Raw genomic sequence first — 25,525 nt, 5'->3', positions numbered from 1 at the left:
CCCAGGTTATCTGTCATTGCTTCTACCCTATGCAGGCTTACTTTTTGTGTTTGTTCACAAAAAGTGATGCCCTTGTTCATCCATGCATACCTTCTGGCATTTTTCTCTGACTTCCTTCTTGTTGAGATGCATTGCTCCTAAGCTTTGAGGAGGTGATTCTTGAACTCATTTATCAGCATTTTTAAGCCCTTCTTCTCTCCAGGACTTTTATCCCATGGTACTCTATCAAGCAGGTCCCTAAAGAGTCCAAAGTCTGATCTCCTGAACTCCAGAGCTTGCTGTGCCCCCTCTTTATTGCCCTAAGAATCTTGAACTGCTCCATGTCATGATCACTGCAACCAACGCTGCCCTTGAACTTTGTTCCCTGCCATCCCCTACTTGTTGGTGAATACAAAGTTCAGCACAGCACCTCTCCTCATTAGCTCTCTATCACTTGGAGAAGGAAGTTATCATCAAGGCATTCCAGGAACCTCTTGGGTTGCTTATGTCCTGTTGTATTGTCCCTTCAACAGATACCAGAGTGATTGAAATCCTTGATGATGGGGGGTGAATGTGATGCAGCTCCTACCTGTCTATGGAGGGCCTCATCTACTTGGTCTTTCTGGTTGACTGACTTCCTGTAGCAGGAAGTCACTGTAATGTCACCTGTCCCTGCCATCCTGACCCCTAAGCTTTCAGTCAGCTCCATCTATCCCCAGGCAGAGATCTGTTCATTCATGCTGGTCATGGACATACAGGGTGAAATCCTTTCCTCTTCTCCCCAGCCTGTCCTTCCTGACGAGCTTGTATCCTTGCATTCTAATACTCCAGTCAAAGGAGACATGTTACCATGTCTCTGTGTGATGCCAGTAAGATGGCCCTGCAGGCGTGCACATACTAGCTCATTTCACAGAAATAACAGAAACATTCAGGTTGGAAAAAGCCCTAGGATCAGCAAGTCCAATCGGTAACCCTGCTCTACAAAGTTCACCCCTAAACCATATCCCCAAGCACCACACCCAAATGACTTTTAAACATGAGTGTTGGTGCCCACCTCTCTGGGCAGCCCATTCCAATGCCTGACCACTCTTTCTGTGAAAATTTTTCTCCTAACGCCCAGTCTAAACCTACCCAGTCGTATTGAGGCTATTCCCTCTTGTTTTGTCACTGATTACCTGGGAGAAGAGATCAGCACCAGCCTCTCTCTACAACTACCTGAAAGGATGTTGTAGGGTAATGAGGTCTCCCCTCAGCCTCCTCTTTCTCAAACTAAACAGCCCCAGCTACCTCAGTTGCTCTTCATAAGGTTTATTCTCCAGGGCCGTAAGGCCTTTCACCAGCTTCATTGCCCTCCTCTGCACTCACTCCAGCACCTCGACATCTCTCTTGTATTGAGGTGCCCGAAACCGGACACAATACTCAAGGTATGGCCTCACCAGAGCTGAGTACAAGGGGACAGTCACCTCCCTACTCCTGCTGGACACAGCATTTCTAATACAAGCCAGGATGCCATTGGCTTTCTTGGCCACCTGGGCACACTGCTAGCTCATATTCAGTTGCTTGTTGATTAGAACCCCTGTGTGCCTTTCTACCAGACAGCTTTCCAGCCATACTTCCCCAAGCCTGTAGCATTGCTTGGGATTGTTGTGACCCAAGTGCAGGACCTGGCATTCAGCCTTGTTGAAGCTCATCCCATGAATGTTAGCCCATTGATCAAAGCCTATGCTTTGTGCGTTTGCATAGAAGCATTTCAGTTGTGCCCCCAGTGAAGCTTGCTTACTGGCTAGAGTGACTGGAATCTTTGTGTGGCCTTTCAACTGCTGTCCTGCTGACCTATGATCTCTCTTGAGACGCCAGTCATCTATTGCATTGAATGGCACTAGCAATTGAATTGAGTGGGATAGGGTTCCCTTGTTGCAGTGCCGGAATGGAGAGAACAGGACTGGCATAGCAGATTACATTTTTAATTATATTGATGAGATCACTGCAAAGATACAGCTGTTATTATATTATATATAATATTATATATATATATATATAATATATATATTACATATATATAATAATATGTGATTTTAAAAAGAAACATTTGCAGGTATTTTCTCCTCCCTTAATCTTGGACTGTAAAATACCAATATTGACAGGATTTGCTGTCTTATTATGCAACTTCTTTTCTTCCAGGAGAGAAGTGTATGGTATTCTGAAAGCTGAAGGCATTTTACTTCCTCGCTATGCAGTTCTGAACCGTGATCCAAACAATCCTCAAGGTAAAAATTGATGACTAAAATACCAACAATTGGTATCTCTTTGTTTCAGATGCATAACAATACATACATAGAGAAAAGCTCATTTTCACTTGCTGGACGATCGATTCATTTGTGCAGAAAATTATGTCTCTTCTAGTATTTAAATTATAGTTATGAATTAACCTGTATTGATTGGGGGGAACAATATTTCAAACACAAAAGGTATTGAAACTGTGTAAGGACTGTTCAGCAATAACAAAACCCATCAAGACTGTTTTTATCACAAATTCAAAACATAGCAAACAGCTGCAATGAAGATTAACTCCATCCCCACCAAACACAGTACAAGCTTGTTTGTGAAGTCTGGGGTTACAATCCTCTTACAGCCACCACAGAAGAGCTTGTACACTCAAACTGGAATTCTAATACATCACTAAAGAGAACAGCATTGCTAATGTTATATTGTCTACAATAACTATTATTTTTACTTGAGAAAGTGATATTCACAGAAATAGGTGAAGCTATTGAGTACTTTCCTTTCTAAGTGTAAGCAAATACAAGGGAAATCTAGTCCGAACAAATCTAACCATACCATCTGAGTCGCAGAAGGCAAGGACAGGGACTGGTAGAATGAAGATCTGCCCACTGTAAGAGTAAACTGGCTTCAAGACCTTCTAATGAACCTAAAGTTCATGGGCCTTGATGAGATCCATCTGTGGGTCCTTGTTGAACTAGCTAATGAAGTTGCAGAGCCACTTTCCATCATATTTGGAAAGTCATGGCAGTCTTGTTAAGTTTCCATTGACTGCAAAAGGGGAAAGATAGCCCCCATTTTCAAAAGGGGAGATAAGGAAGATCCTAGGAACTGCAGTCAGTTTCATCAAAGAGTTTATGGGCTTTGGAGGGGGGGGTCAGGTATCTTGTGAGGACTACAAAGATGTAGTGAGGTTATGCAGGGAGAGAATTGGAAGTGCCAAAACCCAATTAGAACTCAACCTAGCTACTGCTGTTAAAGACAACAATATAAATTATCAAAAGGAGAACCAGAGAGAATCTTCATCCTTTACTGGATGTAGTGGGTAACATAGTGATGAAAGATGAGGGAAACGCTGCGTACTTAACGCCTCAGTCTTTAGGAGTAGACTTAGTTGTTCCCTAGTCACCCAGCCTCCTGAGCTGGAAGATGAGGAGGGGCAGAATGAATCCTTGCAATCCAAGAGGAGATGGTCAGTGACCTTCTACAACACTTAAACATGCACAAGTCTATGGGGCCAGATGGGTTGCACCCAAGGGTACTGAAGGACCTGGTGGGTTTACATGCCAAGCCATATCATTTACCAGCTGTCGTGGCTGTCTAGGGAGGTCCCAGTGGACTGGAGGGTAGCAAATGTGACTCCCATCTATAAGAAAGGCAAAGGGAGGATCTGGGGAATGACAGGCCTGTCAGTCTGACCAGGTGCCAGGGAAGGTTATTGAGAAGGTCATCGTGAGTGCCATTATGCACCATGTACAGGACAACCAGGTGAGCAGGCCTAGTCAGTATGGGTTTATGAAGGGCAGGTCCTGACTGATGAACCTGATCTCCTTCTATGACAACATGACCTGCCTAGTGGATGGGGGAAAGGCTGTGGGTATTGTTTACCTGGACTTCTGTAAAGCCTTTGACATTGTTTCTCATGGCATTCTCATAAAAACCCTGGCTGCTCATGGCTTAGATGGATGCATGCTCTTCTGCATAAAGCACTGGCTGGATGGCCAGGCCCAGAGAGTAGTGGTCAGTGGAGTTAAGTCCACCTGGCAGCCAGTCACAAGTGGTGTTCCCTAAGGCTCAGTCCTGTTCAATTTCTTTATCAGTTACTTGGATAAGGGGATTGAATGCATCCTCAGTAAGTTTGCAGATGACACAAAATTAGGTGGGAGTGAGGGTAGGGAGGCTCTACAGACAGACCTGGATAGGTTGGACCGATAGGCTGAGGTCAGCTGTATGAGCTTCAACAATACCCAGTGCCAGGTCCTGCACCTGAACCCATGCTTCAAGTACTGTGTTCACTTTTGGGCACTGCAGTAGATGAAAGAGTGGAGTGGGTACAGAAGAGGGCTACTAAGCTGGTGAATGGGCCTGGAGAGCAAGTCCTACGAGGAACTGCTGAGGGAATTGGGGATGTTTAGTCTACAAAAAAGGAGGCTGAGAGGAGACCTTACTGTTCTCTACAACTATCTGAAAGGAGGTTGTAGAGAGGTAAGCACTGGTCTCTTCTCACAAGTAACTAATGATAAAATGAGAGGGCATGTCCTCAAAGTCCACCAGGGGAGGTTTAGACTGGTCATTAGGAAAAAAATGTTCATGGAAAGGGTTATCAGGCACTGGGACAGGCTGCCCAGGGAGGTGGTTGAATCACTGTCCCTGGACCTGTTTAAAAGCTGTATAGATCTAGTGCCTGGGGACATGGTGTAGTGACAGACTTGGTGGAGTGGGCAAAATGGCTGGACTTGATGATTTTGGAGATCCTTTCTGGCCTGGATGATTCTATGATTCTGTGATCTCAGTGTCTAGCAAGATAATGGAGCAGATCCTCCTGAAGACTCTGCTAGGGCACATGGGGAAAAAAGGAGGTGATTGGTGGCCACCAACATGGCTTCACTAAGGGTGAAACTGCTTAACAAACTTGGTGGCTTTTTATGATGGCCTCACAGCATCGGTGGACAAGGAAAGAGCAACTGGGGTCAGCTTCTCAGACTTGTGCAAAGTATTTGACAGCGTTCTGCACAACATCCTGATCTCTAAACTGGAAGGACATAGATTTGATGGATGGACCACTCTGTGGATAAGGAATTGGCTAGATGGTTGCTCTCAATGGCTTAATGTCCAAGTGGAGACCTGTGATGCGTGAAGTTCCTCAGGCGTCAGTGTTAGGACTGGTGCTGTTTAATGTCTTTGCTGGTGGCATAGACAGTAGGATCAAGTGCTCCCTCAGCAAGTTGGTTGATGACACCAAGCTGTGTGGTGTGGTTGACACACAGGACGGAAGGGATGCCATCCAGAGGGACCTTGACAGGCTTGGGAGATAGGCCCGTGCCAACCTCAGGAAGTTCAACAAGGCAATGTGCAGGATCCTGCACCTGAGTCAGGGCAATCCCAAACACAATACAGGCTGAGTGACAAGTGAATAGAGAGCAGCCCTGCAGAGGGGTACTTAGGGCTGCTGGTTGATGAGCCAGCAAAGTCTGCTGATAGACCAGGAAGCCAACTGTATCCTGAGCTGCATCAAAAGGGACTGGAAATCATTATATATGTCGCTCAACATTGTTGGGAGAATTTTTTGGGATGTGGGGAGCCTGACCTTGACCCCCTGGGGTCAGCTGAGGGATGCTAGGACCTGGGAGGCTGCCTGGCAGAACTTTAGGACTGTCGGGACTTCCTTGGAGGCAGAGGCAACAGAGACAGAGTTTAGAGGCCTGGAGATTGCATCAGGCATGTGCTGTACTGTCCAGTCAGGGCGGGTGGCTATTTTTAGCAACAGTGTGAAACTATAAAAGGCGTCACAGTATGGTGTGCTAGGAGACCCCATCTGCCAAGGGGGTCACCTGCCAGGGAAGTTACAGGGGTAATAGCATACAAGAGAACTGCTTGGAGATGATCTACAAGGGGAGCAGGGGTCGTTGCCTGCCTGAGGTGCTGCTGCTAGGGAAAAGCTGTTTGTGAGGGAGCTGAATGTGAAGAATCAGTTGCTGAGAGGTCAGTGGCTAGAGACTGGGACCATTGAGGACTGCCATGGTGCTTGCCATGCTGCTCTGCCTGTTGCCCTGCCTGCTGAGAGATGCCTAGATCCCCTCTCATCACCCCTGTTTGTGTCACCCCCACTCACGTGATTGCAATGCAAACCCCTTACAGACTGGAGCACTGTGGTATTTATCCCTGTTGCCTGTCAAATAAACTGGTTTGGCACTTGACTCCATTTGAGTCTTAATTCTGGTTCTGAGAATGTTAAGTTAGTCACATTAAAGATCCAGTTGGGCATCACTCAGGAGTTAAGCTCAGCCTCCTTCAGCCCCTCTGATATCTGCAGACAAGCTGGAACACAAGAGAGTTTTAAGTTCTGCCAAATTACCCACCATTGGACCGTTACAGTGGCCAGCATGTCAAGGGAGGTGATTCTGCCCCTCTACTCAGCTCTTGTGAGACTCCACCTGGAGTACTGTGTCCACCCCTGGACTCCCCAAACACAAGAAGGGCATGGATCTGTGGGAGAGGGTTCAGAGGAGGACCACAAATACGATCAAAGGGCTAAAGCACCTCTCCTACAAGGACAGGCTAAGGGAGGTGGGTATGTTCAGTCTAGAAAAGAGCTGGAGAAGGTCCATCTCATACCATTCTGTGATTCTACAATTCCATGAAAATGAAGACTTACAGCAACAATAGGGGATTGCAAGGATACCTTAAGACAATAGAGTAAGAGATAAGAAAAATAATACTGAAGTATTACTGCAGTGTAGCTCTTCAGAGGTAGGGAATTTTAGGTTAAAATACATAATCTATGGGGTAAAGGACTCATTTATGTTACAAAAGTCAAATAAAAAGCTGCTGCTAACAGCCAACTGTAATAAAGAGACTCTTGATTTTAGAAGAACCTAATCTTCTCTGCAAGGTCCATCAAGCACAGTATGAGACAGTTCTCCACCTATTAAATGTACTGTTGTATCTGGCCCCACACCATGTTCACTTCCCATCCACCATCCTGGTACTTCAAAGAAAGGTGCTGAATAAAGAAACAGCCCTACCTTCTGTCTTGAAAACATTTCTAAAAAAAATACAACCCATTCAAGCTTATGTATCTGTAGGAGACAATTTCTTGTTTGAAATTAAGGGAATCAGCAGAAATCCTGGAACATGGTGTTAAAGTAACATAAAACATACATGGTACAGCAGATGTGTTCAGGATATTATCGTCTGACTTTGTGCAGTAAGTAACAAATTAGTGAAACAAAAACCTAATACAATCTTTTCATTTCACTGTACATTGTCCCAAATGTGTTGATTTCATGAATTCATTAAGACATTCAATGTATATATTACTGTGTCTCTGTTATTTTCACCGTTTCTTCAGAATGTAACTTGATTGAAGGAGAAGATCATGTGGAAGTGAATGGAGAAATCTTTCAAAAGCCTTTTGTAGAAAAGCCAGTTAGTGCTGAGGACCACAATGTTTACATTTATTATCCAACATCTGCTGGAGGTGGAAGCCAGAGGCTCTTCCGGAAGGTGAGAGTGTTGTAGTTGCAGATGTCTAACAGAATTGCAGAATAATTCTAGCCTATCCATCTGTTAGCTGTTTTAGCATGTCCTGCTTGTGTAGGAGTAGTGGCAGACCGGAGAAATTAATTTCAGGGGAATGCAGATTGAAAGAAGACCTTTGTTTCTCACAGTGGATTGTCAGCCACTGCATATTCCCATAGGTAAAAGAAGCATATGCTGTCAGTGTGCTTTTAGACTTAGGAAAATCTTTTTTGAATGTTCAAAACCTGCTTGCTTTATTTGGTACAGGAATTGTTTTCTCGGTATGCATGTGCTATTTTCAGCAGTATCTCAGTAAAAGTATCTCAGACAGTAGCCTAGTGAGTTTTTTAACAGAGAAATATTAATTTCAGATTGGCAGCAGAAGCAGCGTTTATTCCCCTGAGAGCAGTGTGAGAAAAACTGGCTCCTATATTTATGAGGAATTCATGCCTACAGATGGCACTGATGTGAAGGTATGACAACTGCACATTCTTGCTTGTATTTAGAACAATCATGTGTCCAAAGGGCTTGTTTCTTTTAAAGATTAGAGTATTGTTGTGTCAGGTATTAATTTTAATGAAGTTTTCATACAGTTCATAAAAAACTTAATTTTTACTTTACGTAAACACAGTACTTGTAACATAGAGCAGCTTGACTTATGTTGTTATAATCAAGTGCTGGAGTCTTACTACGAAACACATTGTCTTTCCTTTTTTGTATTGCATTAGTACCAGACAGCATATACTTTCGTATGTAAACAGAAGTTGCTAGATACTCTGCTGAAGGTTACAAAGAAATCTGCATTGCCCTTATCTGTAATTATTTTCCACTTTTTGTTCTTTTATTTTCTTAATGGATGTAAAGATTAGGTAGCATTAAAAAATGCTAAAATACAGCAATAATAGATTAGGTGTTAAACCAGTCATGTACAAGGATTGCTTTCTTTCCCTTTGTTTTAGTTCTGAGTGTTTTAAGACCATTACAAAAGATGTAACAAATGTATAATATGCATGAGAGATAACTATATTCAGACAAAATGTTGAGATTTAGAAAGTGTAAGCTTTATCCAATCTTAAGACAGAGAGCCTTTATCAACTCCAGTCAAATTTTTCCACTTGGTGATACATGAGGGGAATGCTCATTTTATTTCTTTGACAAATTTCCTGTTCTTTAAATTGCTACATTTTCATAAGCTATACTAATGAAAAGGTGGTTATACTGTGCAACACTTAACAATACATTCATCTGAGTTTACAGAGACATCTGTGTAAGGGCTTTATAGACTGCTTCCAGGAAGACAAATTTCCTGTTACCTGGAGAGATGCAAATGACTCACAGGGTGGGGACTATTTGTAGTTTAGCCATCAGGATGCCCTGTGGGCTTCAAACACCCCCAAATAAATAATGGATTTTCTTCAAGTAACAATACTGTCAATTTTATATTGGGCAGCTTCAACCAACTCACCCTATTGCCTGAACTGACTAAACAGGAAGCATTTCCAGTTACCTGTTTTAGATGAATGCTTTTTTTAATCAAAGCTTAGAGTTTTGTTTTTAATATAAGTGACAGTAGCCCATTTTTGAGGGCTGCTGCCAAGTCTCTTCCAGTACATGTTTTCTCCTCTAGCTTTATGCTAGGTTGTCAGTAAATGATGGGTGTTCTTTTCAAGTTGTTACCATATTTGGCATAAATTTAGCTAAATGTATGATTATATGTTTTTCAATAAAGGTGTACACAGTAGGTCCAGACTATGCTCATGCTGAAGCCCGGAAATCTCCAGCTCTGGATGGCAAGGTAGAACGAGATAGTGAAGGAAAAGAAGTGAGGTATCCAGTCATCCTGAATGCAAGAGAGAAGTTAATTGCTTGGAAAGTATGCCTTGCCTTTAAAGTAAGCAGATTATTTTCCTATCTGAGCAAACCTTTAGTGTTAATTAATTGCTGATAACATTAAATTTCTGTAAGGTTTCAGTGCAGAGCTAGCAGTGATAATTGCTGCTGAACTCCTACGAAGGTGAAACATTAGACTTCCTCATCACATCTTTTTTTAATCTGGAAGAGTTCTTTGTCAGACTGAAAAGGTTGCTTATGCTGCATAAATTTACTTAATTCAGATGTTGCTATTGTGCTTTGCTAGTCCAACAGTTTAACTGTTTCATGCATAACAGGTTCACACATTTTGTTAATGGTTTCTAAGTTGACAAAATACAGTTTCAGTAACTTTTTTTAACTAGTGTTTACATTGAGCCCAATTAAATGTTAATTTGGTACTAGCATGACTAGGTCCTTATTTGAAGTATTTTATAGTTGACATTTTTGTTTAATTCGTTGTTCAAAACTTCAATCTTTTACCCTTCTTTCACTTGTCTTTATTAAAAGACTGTCTTGCAATCTGACTCATTACCTGTATGTAACTATGATGACATTCTGGAGCTTGTAGAGTGTGGATCTCTATCAGCCAGCAAAATGGGCTTTGAGATGTGAAAAAGTAATCTGTTGAAATAGCATCTAGTATCTTACACTAAGAAGGTAAATATTATGTCAATGTCAAAACTATCCTGTCAAATTTAAATTTGGACAAAAATGTTTTTGATGACAACTTCTCATTTCTTACCTGCCAGCCTTAGAAATTATGTGTAGAGGGAAACCACTGTCAAAATGGGGAATTTGTAGGCCCATTGTTGCTTATGCTCTTAAGTCTTGAATAAGTTCATGCAGGTGAACATGACTTTCAGCACTGATACTCCTAGTAATATATAGGAAGGGTACTAAGCATGAAATCTGTCATATTTTTGTCATGCTTTCACAGAGTATTAACATACTTTCACAGAGTATTAACATTAATACTATGTTAAAATTTAAAGTTTATTTAGGACAAGGAATCCTAAGGAAGGTGATTAATGACTTGAACTTTTATTCTTAAAAACAGCAAACAGTTTGTGGCTTTGATTTGCTGCGTGCTAATGGACAGTCCTATGTCTGTGATGTGAATGGCTTCAGTTTTGTGAAGAACTCCATGAAATACTATGATGATTGTGCTAAAATACTGGGGTAAGAGTTGACTATTTTATTTCAGGAGTTTTGGTTGTTCACTCTTGTCTGTGACTATAGTTTGTGTCATACTTCCTTAATCCTAAATTAATTATTTTAAATGAAGTAGCACAAAAAATAAGTAATAAATTACAATAAAGAAGGCTAAATCAATAAATAAATCGTAAATAAATTCCTTATTCTTAAAATCATCCAAAACATCTGACTTGAAGTGTGTTTTGAACACTTAAAAATGGAAAAAATACTTTGTAATCCAGATTACATTTTTAAAGTAGTTGAGATTTTTTTTTCCCCAAGTAGAGAAGCACCACTGGACAGTTACACTTGCTGATAATGTACGTTATCTTTGATCTGAAGGACATTGTACATTTCTGAAGGACATTTGTGGATTTCATACAGGTAGATCCAAACTGATGTAGCATCAAAATATCACTTGTCATTGCATCTTCCCTCTGCCACTGACAACAAAGAAAAATATAACAGGGATTCATAAAGAATGAAGTGGTGTCCTCAAAGTAGGCTGATCCTGTTTTGGCAAGTTCAACTGGCTTTACAATAAGGTTGCATTGATGAGATGTAAAGTGGCTTTCTTCATTGTCAAATGGTCTGGGATCATGCTGAATGAAGAATAAGCTAATCTGAAATCACAGATGACAATTGTAGTTCTTGTGAGTTGGAGTTGCAGTTGTCAGACTCATTTTGATTTCTCTCTATTCCAGTTGTAGCTATTAAATTCTATGAAAAAAAATCTATTACATCATTTTTCACTATGCTTTATTCCTTAAGCTAATGTATATTATTTGATTTGGAATTTTTATGTGTTACATGAGGTATACTTTAAACTTAGTATTTGTTTTTCTTTTTAACTCCTTTTTCAGAAATATCATAATGAGAGAACTTGCTCCCCAGTTTCAGATACCATGGTCAATTCCTTTGGAAGCGGAAGACATCCCTATTGTGCCAACCACCTCTGGAACAATGTAAGAAAATAGTATCTACACTTGAATTGTTACAAACTCGTAATACAACTTCTGTTCAAATTTTTTTTTCTCTTCACAAGGTGTCCCCACTTTGGCCTATGAAAACTTATTTTGTGTGATGAAAACAAGGAAAGAATCACAATTACTATGCCAGCAATCAGAGTTTATGACCCTTAGTCAAGCTGAGTATAGAAGAGCAGATTTTCAAGTGTGGCATTTCTTTATGTGTAGCTTCTTTCACTGCTAATCCTTGCTCCAGCGCCAGCTTAATAAATGCTTCTAATCTACATACTCTCTCGTGATAAATCTCAAAATCATTGTTTTAAAAACTTCTTAAAATATTCAGTAGTTACCCAAGTCTTAAAATCAGTATTTATATTTTATACCGTAAATAATTTTCAGTTAACCATATATTCTTGCATATCCTCCCATCTCTTTTGTAGTTATGTCAGATAACCTCAACTTCGTCAGTTGTCTTCATTCATGGTGGGTTTAATGTTAAATAAAAGGCTTCCATGTACAGAGTTGTTAAATACAACTCTCTTGCAATTTCAGGATGGAGCTTAGGTGTGTTATAGCTGTAATACGCCATGGGGACCGAACACCAAAACAAAAAATGAAAATGGAAGTAAAGCATCAGAAGTAAGTAAAATTAGTGGTGAAAATTAGTTTGGATGGTTCATACCAGAGCTCACTTCTTGGTGATGAATTGAATAAGAATTGTGTCATACAAGTGTTTGGGTTTTTTTTATTTTGTTTTAAATCTAGCCTGTGTTGTATCTATTTAACAAGTGTGGGCCTCTCTCTGACAGGACTGTCAAAGTACTTGTGCAGGCTCCTCATATGCTGTGCCTTGTGAAGCATCTTGCTTCATCTTAATGGGAATCCACTTGTCTCTATAGATGCCTTTATTCAATATAACGTAGCATTTGACCAGTACTTCTGCCTTTCCTTTTTAATCCATGTTCTTGCATGAGCTCTCATCTTACTGCAGCACCTTTTTGTCTTTTAATTTCATAAAAGTTTGATGACTCTGGATTTCTGATAGATACCATCTTTATGTTAGCATTCATAAAGTGCCTTACATCATGTAAGAATTAGGTGCTGTTTCAGTAAGAAGTATTTGTTTTGGGACTAAGTTCTTGCCTTCAGAGGTACATGCTGTGTGGGACTGTTCATTTGGTATTTTTGTTCCCTGCTTTTGTTCAGGATGATTCTTGAAGATTAAGAATTGATACACACGTATGTTCAAATTTTATGTCATTTTATATATAGAATGCCTTCCCTTATGTAACAGCAAGTCAATAAGAGACTTTCTAGTGCACTTAATCCTCTAACGTGTTGAAAGCTTTCTTGGGAAATGGGATTTGAATGAAATTTGGTTTGACCTCCAGTGCAGATTTTAACATGCTTTTAAAATAGTGTAAAGGTGCTAATTTCAGACTACTTTTAAGTTTGCGAGACACTTGTTCAAGTAATATTTTAATTTATCAATGTGGTTTTTAATCAGTGTTCTTTCTCTTCAAGGTTTTTTGATCTCTTTGAAAAATGTGATGGATATAAATCTGGAAAACTAAAACTGAAAAAACCAAAGCAGTTACAGGCAAGTTTGTCTTTGTTTTTTTGCTGTAGTGTTTGGTAAGTAGAAGATTATCATTTTAATAAATCCTATGTTTCTATTTTTAGGAAGTTCTTGATATAGCAAGGCAACTTCTTGTAGAACTTGGGCAAAACAATGATTCTGAAATTGAAGAAAGTAAAGCAAAACTTGAACAGCTGAAGACTGTGTTAGAAATGTAAGTGTCTAATTTTCAGGCTTCTTATTGATGAAGTTCTCTGTGCTATTTTGATTTGCTTGACCACTTACTGCTTGGATTGCAATGATTTTCAAGTATGTAACGATAAGTGCATTCAAGCACAAGGGTTATCAAGATAAGAATGTTTTATTTGGCATCATAAAGGAGAACATGACCATCTATTTGGTTTTTCTTTTAGTCTTTTCGATTGAACTTACTGCTTTATCTAGTATTGCAATATACTTTCTAATTAAAAAGTTACTTTCTATTATCTCAAACTGCATCCTCTTGCATGTTTTTTAAATGGAAGTATTTGAGGGTCTGCTTCTTGAAGTATGTGACACCAAATGAAGTTGGATGGAGCCAGTAAGAACTTTCGTTGTGTGTACTGTCTACTTTGGTGGATTCCAAATAAATAAGGCTTTGTATATTAATCCTGAAATATCTAGTAATTTAAAACCCCCATTCCTAAGGCTTGAAGGTTTGTTAAAGATCAGGGGTCTCAAAACTCTGAATGATAGCAGATAAATTTTAAAAAAGATGAAGACAGTTAGTGAAATCTATGACAGTTGTTTGAAATACCAAGTTTTGTTTGAGAATTTAATTGACTAGGAAAATAATAGCCATCTACAATGCCAAACCAAATTCTGGATCCTGATAGCTACTGTCATAGTGGCTATGAATTGATAAAATTATTACTGCAAATACTTTTTTTAAGGTGCAGAAATCAAGGACCAGCATTGATTTAGTGTATGCTATTACAGAAGCATAGCAGGTTTGGAGGCAAATACTTGAATTGTTTCTCTATCTTTCCCCCTCTCACTTTCCCCTGTTCTACCTCAGGTATGGGCATTTTTCAGGCATAAATCGCAAAGTTCAGTTAACATATCTTCCTCATGGTTGCCCAAAGACTTCCAGTGAAGAGGAAGGTATCGTATTACTTTTGCACCTAATCACTTAGTATTGTGCATTTAAATAGTCACAGATTAGTGGTGTAATGTCATGATGTTAAGAAGGTGTATGTTGTTTCAAATTTGTTTGTATTGTTGGCAGATGTTCAGAGTCTCTTAATCTGCTGTATTGTGCATCTAAAACTTTGTAGTAAATTTTTATTCTAACTGTGCTTTCTTGTAACAGAATGGTAGGGTGAAAAGAAGCTTCAGTGATTTACTATAAACAGTATTAGAGAATCTCATTCAACGTTTACTGCCATCTTTAAAACTTTCATAAACTAACTGACTGAAATAACCCTAGGGTATTTAGTGTACAGTTTGTTTTAATTTTTCTGTCTTGATTTACTTTTTGCTTCAGACTTCATGCTAAATATTTTGCACTTGTGCTTTCTTCGTAATTTAACTACTCTGATGAAAGACCTATTTAGTTCTCTAGTTAAATATTTTCTTCATATTAGAATGCTGTTAACCATTCATAATGTTGAAGAAATCCTTTCTGAAGCCATGTAAGTCCAAATATTTTTATCATGTGAAAAAAATGTATTTAGAACATACTGTGCTACTAAACTCTCCTTTCTCTGTACAATTAGATAATAGAAGAAATGAGCCATCCCTGCTTCTGGTTCTAAAATGGGGAGGAGAATTGACCCCTGCAGGCAGGGTTCAAGCAGAGGAGCTTGGAAGGGCTTTCAGGTGTATGTATCCAGGTGGACAAGGTAAAAAAACCCTATTTTTTAAAAATGTATTGCAAGGAATAAATCTAGATAATAAAGTGCAAAAAAAGAGTTTGAACAAAATGTTTGTTTGGTAGGGGATTATGCTGGATTTCCTGGATGTGGTTTACTTAGATTACATAGCACTTACCGACATGATCTCAAAATCTACGCTTCCGATGAGGGACGAGTTCAAATGACTGCAGCAGCTTTTGCAAAGGTACAATGTGAAATCATATTTTAAATTTTTAAAATTATGATATGTTTTGGGGTTTGTTTTGAAGACTTAAAGGAGTGGAAGATTTATGATTTATTAGAGTCCAAAGTGTAAACTGAGGCTGCTCCAAGGGCAGCTGCCTGGTGTGTGCAGAGTGCGTGATTCCTTACCTGACCAATTCTTTAGCTGACCAATTCCGTAGCATGCTGCCTAGAGCAAAACAATAGCATTCCACGTGTGCCAAGAACATCCTCACATTGGCAGTCTTTGATTGGAACATGCTGCAGAAGCCACCTCCTTGACATGCTGGCAGCTCTTACTCAGAAAATATTTTAGCTTATACACGTGGTTGGATTTTACTGGTTAGGGGATTGATAGCAAAGACTATATAAAGAACCACTTTGAGCAATAGTTAACTTTGGTTCGATCTTTGGTTAGGGAATTCTGTTAGTTCGCTGCTTCTGCTGGGTAGGACTTCAGTGTAGGGATACTGCGAGGGATATGCTTGGGACTTCTGTTAGCTGCTTCATCTGTTAAGGGATTCTGGGACTACTTCTGTAGGTGGGACTCTGAGACTGTAATGCTGGGGATTCTAGAATGCAGGACTTCTGGGAGGATTTCTGAGATTCTCTGCATTTCTGGAATCTCATTGCTATACGGCAATGTGGTTTGTGCCTTCATTCGTCACCCAGTGGGCCATAAATCAGGGGAAGAATGATGCATTACAACTTACTTGAGATAATACATGCATTTTATGTGAGCAAAATTGCTTTTTTCAGGCACTTCAGTGATTTGGACTGGAAGATTTGGAGTTCAAAAGGCATCACTTTTTATGCAAACCATCTTTCATTCACTGATTTTTAACTTTATAGAAGAAATTAGACAGTTTGAAGCTATTAGAAATGTGGAATTAATAAGATATTTTGCATAAATTTTAATGGGAAGTTTTACAGACAGTACACTTGTGGGGTTTTTTGGAATTAATAGAAGTTGTTTTGACAGGAGACTTTTTACTTTGGGTCTATCAAAAGGCATACCTAATACATAAGACATGGTAGCAGCACTATATCTTGGCACTTTATGAAATATTTTTTTACATGTCTTTTTTGATGTGATTTTTTTTAATGTATTGATATTTTATAAAGCATGAGCTTTTTTTCATTACTAATTGAATTTCTAGGAACTGTCAATATAAAATACATAATTCAGAACTTCCTACATCTGTAATTCTTGCCAAAGTATTCTTTTACCCTTCTTCATGATAAGCAGGTTCCTCTTTTTGTTCCTCTCCCCTTTTGCATGTATAATATTTTTTGCTCTTAAATAATTTGTACACTTCTTCATTTCAGTGGTACGGATCTTTTAAGTGTGTGAGAGGACACACTGCAAGTATTGTGCAAATAAGTCTTCGATCAGTGAGTTTTAGTAATAACAGAAAGTGATGGAAAAATTTAGGTTTCAAGGCACTTGCAATCAGGAGACTGTATCCATTTGTGTTAAGAAAACTTCATCGGTTTCCGCTTTCAAACTGGCTGGTCTTTTGCAGAAGCCTTCTATGATGTTTTCCAGTGCTTATTTGTTCTCCGATCCTGTGGTGATTAGGCATGGAGGATGATGGTTATTAACTATGAATTACGAAATATTAATTACGAAAATTACATGTTATTTATTATTAAAATTATGAATAACCAATTAATCACCTTATATACATATTGATTTGAATGCACGGTTGTAAAAATGTATTCCATAACTGGTTTAGTGTATACACTTCAATCCGATTAGAAGATTTACAGAATCAGTTTCGATTAAGGGAATGAAGGGTGCAGTTCCGCTGCTTGTCCACTAGATGGAGACTCGACAAGACACTTGGTGGCTGTAACTATGTACAGAGACATTTATAATGTTATCATGAGGCAAGTTAATCTGGGATATCATGGGCGCTTTGAATTGAATGTTACTGAATGTTGCATACATGAAAAGATACATTATGTCTTTCTTTGTGGCGAGGCAAGTTGCTGGGTTATGCTGGCTGTTCGCTGCTGCCGGCTTACGGTCTCTCTGTCTGCCCGGGTCTGGTCCATCCAGGCGGTGACTCTCTTTCTCCTCCCATCTCCGAGGGTGGGGCAAGGCTTTCTTTCCCCTCCTGGAGGAGGGGCGACTTTCCGCCTGTTGGTGGTATCCCTCAACAGGGTTGGCCTGGAAGGGCCAGTCTGGGGGAGTGGTCCTGCACGGTGGGGCCAGGTCCTTGTCCTTCGGAGTCAGGCCTAGCGATCGAGGTGATGGTTCCTGATAGGTGAGGTTGGCCGTCTCTGATCCCAGAGTCAGGCCTCTGGGAAGGGGTTGTGGTGAAGCGGTGCTTCCCCCTTGGCTCGAAGTGAGCTGACTATGCCGAATCTCTTGGCAACTGCTTTCCATTTAAGGTTACGACACAGTCCTTGGCTTGGTCTCAAAGGACAGGATCTCTCTTTCCCTCCCCTCTTTCCCTCCCCTCTTTCCCTCCCCTCTTTCCCTCCCCTCTTTCCCTCCCCTCTTTCCCTCCCCTCTTTCCCTCCCCTCTTTCCCTCCCCTCTTTCCCTCCCCTCTTTCCCTCCCCTCTTTCCCTCCCCTCTTTCCCTCCCCTCTTTCCCTCCCCTCTTTCCCTCCCCTCTTTCCCTCCCCTCTTTCCCTCCCCTCTTTCCCTCCCCTCTTTCCCTCCCCTCTTTCCCTCCCCTCTTTCCCTCCCCTCTTTCCCTCCCCTCTTTCCCTCCCCTCTTTCCCTCCCCTCTTTCCCTCCCCTCTTTCCCTCCCCTCTTTCCCTCCCCTCTTTCCCTCCCCTCTTTCCCTCCCCTCTTTCCCTCCCCTCTTTCCCTCCCCTCTTTCCCTCCCCTCTTTCCCTCCCCTCTTTCCCTCCCCTCTTTCCCTCCCCTCTTTCCCTCCCCTCTTTCCCTCCCCTCTTTCCCTCCCCTCTTTCCCTCCCCTCTTTCCCTCCCCTCTTTCCCTCCCCTCTTTCCCTCCCCTCTTTCCCTCCCCTCTTTCCCTCCCCTCTTTCCCTCCCCTCTTTCCCTCCCCTCTTTCCCTCCCCTCTTTCCCTCCCCTCTTTCCCTCCCCTCTTTCCCTCCCCTCTTTCCCTCCCCTCTTTCCCTCCCCTCTTTCCCTCCCCTCTTTCCCTCCCCTCTTTCCCTCCCCTCTTTCCCTCCCCTCCTTCCCTCCCCTCATCCCAGGTTGCATTACCCTGATGGCTCAGGGCTGCAGAGCGGCAACTGTGGGCAGGTCCTCTTATCTCCCGCAAATAGTGGGGGTCACTCAAGATGTACAGCTGCTTATGGCTGCAGCAGTTCTGGACTGCCAGGCTTGGGCTAGTCCCTCCCCTTCTGGGCTAAAACTTACACTCAGGGCTTCCAGTCCTCTCGACTGGGCTTATAGCGCTGGTTTTCAGCGAAGGGATCTCCAGTGCTGGTTCCTCGAGCAGCTTGGGGAGCTGGCTTCTTTCCGTATTGCAGAAGCTTCTAGTACGCTTGCATGTGGGAGTGAGAAGACGTAGGGGTTGCGAGCTTACGTAGCTTGAGCAAAGCGAGAGAAAGCAAAAGGAGAGAGCAAGCTGGTAACAAGTGGAGTAGTACTTATAAATTTCTTGAGGCCAGATCTGGCCAATGGGCACACTAGTCAACAACCTGCTTCGACCTATAGAAAGCTAGAATTATGACCTTAAATGAAAGAGCACGAGAATCCATGCGATGGGTGCATGTAGTTGTTTACCCCTTAGGAGACAGGTTGGTGCCTGGGCCTTTGTCCTCCTCTCCAGAAAGGGGGGTGGAAAGGGGGGACATGTTGAGACAAGTTAGCTGGTATTTGGGGGCATAATTCTGGGCACATGGTGCCTTCACTACAGATCCATACAGAGGAGATCTCATCTTTGCTTGTTGCTGGTTTAAAAGCAAAGGTCTCAATGTTCAAGCTTCTTTATATAGAGCTTAATTCTGCTTCCTTACTTTCCTGGCTTCCAAAAGGCTGTGTACGTAGCTATAGCCAAATTCAGTTCATGTGAACTGATCCACCACATCTCTGTAATTTGAGTGAATTTAAAGCTCTGCAAGTGGTAAGACTTATTTCTCTTATTTGTTTCCATGCTGCACGTGTTGGTGTAGAAGTATTTCATCCAGCTCTCCTGCTTTCTCCTTAGCGAGCAGGCTTGAGGGGAAAAAAAATTTTATTTCTTTCCTTGTCCCAGAGACCTTCTGTTGCCAGAAAAGAAACAAAGGTTTCCAGCTGTCTCCATTTTAGAAGTCTCCATTCCTTGTTTAAATGTAAATTTTTACTTTCCTTCCATACCACGCAGGGCTTTGCATCTGTAGAGTCCTGGCAATAAACCTTGCCTATCATCTCTTTGTCCTCCCAGATGCTATTTGATTTGCTAAACTCTTCCCATAACTACTGTCTGGTGACTCAATGCATTCTGCAGAGCATGTCCCCCACATGTCAGACTGCTTTTGCTTCCAGCCTCAGGGCTGCCTTTGTAGTGAAGGCACCATATGCCCAGAATTATGCCCCCAAATACCAGCTAACTTGTCCCAACATGTTCTGGTAGTCCCCCCTTCCACCCTCCTTTCAGGAGAGGAGGGACAAAGGCCCAGGCACCAACCTGTCTCCTAAGGGGTAAACAACTGCATGCATCCATCGCATGACATGCTTATGCTCTTTCCATCTAAAGGCATAATTCTAGCTTCACCCTTCACCTGCCAGTATTCGGCAGAGTCAGCTCACTTTGAGCCGTGCCGAGGGGGAAAGCGTCATCTCAGTCGCGAGGGCCGACCCTGCCTACCAGGAACCATCACCTGACCCGGCCCCATCGTGGAGAACCACTCCTCCGAACCAGCCCTGCCCAGCCGACCCTCCATTCAGGGAGCCGCTCCAATCCTGCTAAGGGAAACCACCAATCGGCGGAAAGCAAGCTGCCCCTCCCCGCAGACCGCCGGAGGAGAAAGAAAGCCTTGCCCCCACTCACGGAGGCGGAGGGGGAGAAAGAAAGTGGCCACCCAGATGTGACCAGCCCTGGGCAGAAAGCCGGCAGCAGCAAGCAGCCAGCGTAACCCAGCAACTTGTCTCGCTACACAGGACAGAATGTATCTTTCATGTGTGCAACATTCAGTAACATTCTATTCAAAGCGCCCACGCGTAGCCGCATGATATTTCTAGCTTAACTTGCCTCGTGATAACATTATAAATATCTCTGTACATAGTTGCAAGCTGCAAGTGTCTTGTCGAGTTCCCATCTTGTGGACAAGCGGCGGAACTGCAGCTTTCGTTCCCTTAACTACAAATTGACTGTAAATATTATAATTGGGTATAATTGTATATACTGAACCAGTTATGGACTATATTGTTACAACCGTGCATCCGAATCAATATATATAAGGTGATTAACAGTTATTCATAATTTTAATAATAATTTTCATATTTCATAGTTAATAACTGTCATCCTTCATCCCTAATCCCCCCTCTCCATGACATCCCTGCAGCCCAAGACAACAGCTGTGGTCTCCCAGAAGCAATATTGGCACTACCAAGATGCTAGGGTCCCAGTAGCTGGTGCTGGGCAATATGTTCCATGACATGTCACCATCACTGTTGCACCACCTCTAGCAATCCTGCACACCAAGACATTGAATTTATCTGCGTTGTCTGACATGTCTTTTTATCTAACCCATAGGCAGATGATACAATCGTGAATTGAAATTAGCGTTTTGGGTGGGTTTAAGATACTCCATATTCTTGGGTTTATCTGTTGGCCCAATTAATTGTATTATTTGCTTCAGGGACTCCTGGCCTTAGAGGGCGAGCTGACGCCTATTCTTGTCCAGATGGTAAAAAGTGCTAATATGAATGGTCTGTTGGACAGTGACAGTGATTCTTTAAGCAGCTGTCAGCATCGTGTTAAAGCAAGACTCCATGAAATTCTCCAGAGAGACAGAGAATTTACTGCTGACGATTATGATAAGGTTAGCATCTGATTACTTTTCTATTAAATTATATAGCTACACAAATTCTTACATAGAAGTAAGTAGCCTTGATTTTACCTGTTTTGAAAAACTGTGTGCTTGCAAATAGTTTAAACTACAAAGGAAGCTGTACCAATTGTGATATTAGATATTCTGAGATTTGAGTAGTCAGAACCAGCTGCAGACTTGGAAATAGGAGTAAGTAGGAACCTCTTTCATAATTTTTTTTTTCACTCTTTCATTAAAAATATTTTAATTATTCAAGAAATGAAACTATATTGTTCACACTTTCTGTAACCTTTACTTTGACAGGGTGTGGTATTACAAGATGCATTGCATGCCTGCTGCAGTTGTTTCAATATTTAATCTGCTACAAAGCCTTTTTTACTTTTAAGAATACAGACATGGCAAAAACCAGAATACTTTGTAATCAGTGAAAGGAAGTGACTCATTAACATGCCAAATTAGTGCATGTTAATGCTGACTTAGTATGAAACTCATGATTGTTCCTGGTTTAAATAAAAGCAATATTTGTTACTATTAAGAAACTTCTTTCCCTTTCCCAAGCCCTTACACGGTCTTGTCTCACAATTAAATACAAGTCTTTAAATGAAGTTTATAGGCTAATTTACAATATTTGCTAAAAGACAGTGAGAGCAAATTATTGAAAAAAAAGTTACTACTAAACTCCACGTGGATTTGTTTAAACATATAGATTGGAAGTATCATCCAAACCACTCTGAGCAGTGGATTCAGCAGTACTTGGATAAAGTGAGAGGATACAATGTCTGAAGGATTGCTTGCTTGCTTGATATATTTATTTATTAAATGAAGTGAGAGGGTACAGTGTCTGAAGGATTTATTTATTTATATAACATATTCCCCCTCTTTTCCTCCTCTTTTTTGTATATAATCCATATTCCCCCTCCTTCCCTCTTTTTTTTTTTTTTTTTTTTTTTTTGCACCGTATAGATGTAATGGGATTTGCAATGTGGCTGAAACTAAAACTACACTCTTCTAAGATAGTCTACTACTACAACTACCCTTTGGGATTGTAAAGTGATAATAACTTTTTGAGACTGACTTAGTTGTGATTTGGGAAAACAGTATGAATTTTGTTCTGCACCCTAGCACCTTTCCTGTTGATTTACTTGCTCATAATTGTAAGGTGGGTACTGCCCTTAGGTAGGGGATAGAAGTTTCCCATTTCCAAATTATCCTGTACATTTGAGGAAGGTAGGGAAAGTGCCAGTATGTATGTGTGTTATGTTTATTAATTATTCTTCTCTCTTTTTATTATTATTTATTATCATTGTTTGCTTACTTTGGGTTATGCAGGCTTTTCTGAAGAAACGAAGCCTCACTTGGATGGATATTGGTTGCATTGTTTTAGAGACACTCAACTTAGTGGCAATAAGTTGTGGCTTCTACAATTTCTGTAATTAAGTCAGCTCTGAAGGACATCTTGTGTATTCTTGATGTATCCCCGTTTAAAGTATTTTTGTGTGTGTATGCAGTAGTCCTATAGAAATAGAAACCTAAACCAAGAAGAGACAAACCTTTTTTCAGGTGTGAGTTACTATTGCAAATCTGGTTCTTTCAGTTAGGCACAGGAGCATACTTTATAGAACAAGAAATCGTTTTGTGAGGCACACAGCCTAGCAATAACATTTCTTACAGAAATTTTTATAAACTTTTGAATACAGTACATACTCGAAAGGAAGTTATGGAAAGTTGCTAAAAGTTGCTAAGTACACATAATATTCTAAATGTCTTTCCAATTTTTTGTATCTTTGAACAATAAGAGAGTTTTTTATTTTTGTGATATATTAATGCCTCAAAAGGAATAGCTAATTGAGAAATGCTATTACTTCAAAAAGTAGTAGCAACCTACGTGAATGCTTTTTCTCCAGTACTTGGTATCTTTTATATATTCCATCTTATCTCCCCAGTTCTTTCAAACCCTAGTCAGTTTGTCTAGATAATTTTATGTTTATCTCAAATTGCAGCTTACTCCGTCTGGAAGCATCTCATTGATAAAATCCATGCAGGTTATTAAAAATCCTGTAAAGACATGTGATAAGGTCTATTCCTTGATCCAGAGCTTGACTTCTCAGATCAGGCAAAGAATGGAAGATCCAAAGTCTGCAGGTACTTAAACTAAATCCAACTGCAAAAGTGTTTATCTTGTTTACATCTGACAGAGAATTGTAACATGTTTTTTTCAATAAACTCACTTTTAGCAGAACTTTAATCAACAATAGGTAAGGAATTTTCACAGTCTGATTCCATATGCATAATTTTAATGTAAAGTGCTGCCAGAACACATGGTCATATTGCAAGTAATGGCTCTTTGGGGTGTTCAGACTAGTCCTCAAATTTTGCAGAGATTGCCTAATTATTTGAAACTCAGCAAAAGCAATAGGGAAAGAGATGGTACTAAGCCAAGTTCCATAGGTATGTTTTTATGTTTAAGTATCTTTGCTGAAGGTCAGTTGCTTTCTGTATGATGTGAGTAGTATTGCATAAAATTATACTTAATGGCAACGAGCCAGTGGTGCAGGAAATATAGAGCTGGAAGTGAAGACAGTGCATTTCTGCTACTATATATACATGCTGGGAATCTTGCTATCAGTGTTCTGAAATGTGTAGTATTCAAACATCTTCTGTTCAGACGTTGAACAGTACAAGGGTCTGCTATACACAGTATTAGTGGATTTTGTCTGTTCGGTCTACTCTCCTTACTCTCTGCTAGTCTTTTGGTGTTGACACAGGCAGGACAGAGAGACTGATGAGATGTGTGGTCAGTTCTAAAACAGGGTTGTTACCCTGTTCCTCCCTCACAGAATTTTATTACAGCTTTTTGTTGTTGTTGCTCTTTTTTGTACATAATCTGTACTGTAGGACACTTCATTTCTTGGTGCTGGAGTTTTGCTTAAACGGCTTGTGGTGCATTTCCGCAGCAAAGCTTTCTTCTATCTTGATACTAGCTATATAGTTGTGATACCTTCATACACACATCTGTTTTCTGTTCTTAGAAGTAATGCCCTTAACTTATTTGATGCCTTTTAGCCCTCTGTATTCAAGTGTTATTAAGATGTGATTAAAATTTTCCTTTTGTTACTTGGTCTTGGTTACTAATGGAAGGTATGTGTCTATCCAGATATTCAGCTGTACCACAGTGAAACACTAGAACTGATGCTGCGCAGGTGGGCCAAGCTGGAAAAGGACTTTAAAACAAAAAATGGAAGATATGATATTAGCAAAATTCCTGATATCTACGATTGTATAAAATACGATGTGCAGCATAATGGCTCCTTAAAATTAGAAAACACAATGGAATTATACAGGCTTTCCAAGGCTTTAGCTGACATTGTGATCCCTCAGGTAAGCATTTTCAGTTATTTAAATAGAAAAAGTTATAGAATAAATACTTTTTCAAATTTTGTGAAAACGTCTACTCAGTCTTTTCTGTTGAAGGCTCTTGTGTTTTGCAGTAATAGAAGTTTTTAATGTTGACTTTTATTTTCTGCTAGCAAGCTGATTATTTTTGTAAGAAAGATTTGATTCATAATTCATTAAGATGTGTTCAAAGTTAATTTTTTAAACAGTTTAAGCTGTGACCATGTCTTCTTCCTTTGCAGGTTGAATATTAAAAGTGATTCAGCTATTCTTTGTAGATTTAAGTGGAGTTCCTGTGAATACCTGTGTATTCTAAAATTGCATTTAATTTCATTCTTCCTACTTTCAGAGATTTCATTTTCAGACTCTTCGCAAATGTCACAGTTATGTAATTGCACTCATCTTAAGCAATTGAAATGCTAACGCTTCCTGATAAAAATGTACATACTAAGTTTCATGGAATTTTAGGCTAGGGCAAGACAAATTAAACTTTCATATACTACTGGCTGTTATGCCAGACTAGCTTTTAGATCTTGTAGGCAGCAGTACATGATATTGTTTTGTGGTGACAGGATAGAACAGACTAAAGTTTTCCCCAGGTGTTGCTGCAGTTACAGAGCAATCTTGTAAGAGAGCTGCTACCTATGCAACAAGTGAGGGAACATCTGCCTCTTCTCAAACTCCCTGAGAGCAAGGAGGACAAAAAGAGCAATGACAATAATGCGTTGTGTTGCATGGGCCTGTTAAGCTTCAATTTTGAATAGTGTTAGAAAAGAGTAGGTTAAAATGAGGATACATACTGAAGGAAGAAAATCAATGAAAGCTTAGTAAGTCTGTATAATGCAAAGGGAAAATGCTCATGTTGCTTTCTAGCAATCATCTAGCAACCAGATGATCCATCATAAAGATAAGAGCGGTTTCATATGTGCAGCACAAAG

At 40.4% G+C, this 25,525-nt stretch overlaps 1 protein-coding gene across 1 annotated transcript in view; it reads left to right on the top strand.

Moving 5' to 3' along the window:
- The window catches only part of PPIP5K2 (diphosphoinositol pentakisphosphate kinase 2), a 59,456-nt gene that overhangs the window by 16,188 nt on the left and 17,743 nt on the right, over positions 1–25,525 (top strand). The window contains exons 5-19 of the mRNA XM_054397502.1: positions 2,161–2,246; positions 7,331–7,485; positions 7,872–7,973; positions 9,230–9,391; positions 10,430–10,551; positions 11,430–11,531; positions 12,087–12,173; positions 13,059–13,134; positions 13,218–13,327; positions 14,171–14,256; positions 14,871–14,996; positions 15,092–15,213; positions 21,003–21,185; positions 23,195–23,336; positions 24,349–24,572. Of these exons, the coding sequence (XP_054253477.1) occupies positions 2,161–2,246; positions 7,331–7,485; positions 7,872–7,973; positions 9,230–9,391; positions 10,430–10,551; positions 11,430–11,531; positions 12,087–12,173; positions 13,059–13,134; positions 13,218–13,327; positions 14,171–14,256; positions 14,871–14,996; positions 15,092–15,213; positions 21,003–21,185; positions 23,195–23,336; positions 24,349–24,572 (1,885 nt within the window). The remainder of the gene's footprint in view (positions 1–2,160; positions 2,247–7,330; positions 7,486–7,871; positions 7,974–9,229; positions 9,392–10,429; positions 10,552–11,429; positions 11,532–12,086; positions 12,174–13,058; positions 13,135–13,217; positions 13,328–14,170; positions 14,257–14,870; positions 14,997–15,091; positions 15,214–21,002; positions 21,186–23,194; positions 23,337–24,348; positions 24,573–25,525) is intronic.

The sequence above is a fragment of the Indicator indicator genome, chromosome Z, assembly GCF_027791375.1.
Source record: "Indicator indicator isolate 239-I01 chromosome Z, UM_Iind_1.1, whole genome shotgun sequence".
In the NCBI taxonomy this organism is placed as follows: Eukaryota; Metazoa; Chordata; class Aves; order Piciformes; family Indicatoridae; genus Indicator; species Indicator indicator.
This window is presented reverse-complemented; position numbering and strand designations above follow the sequence as displayed.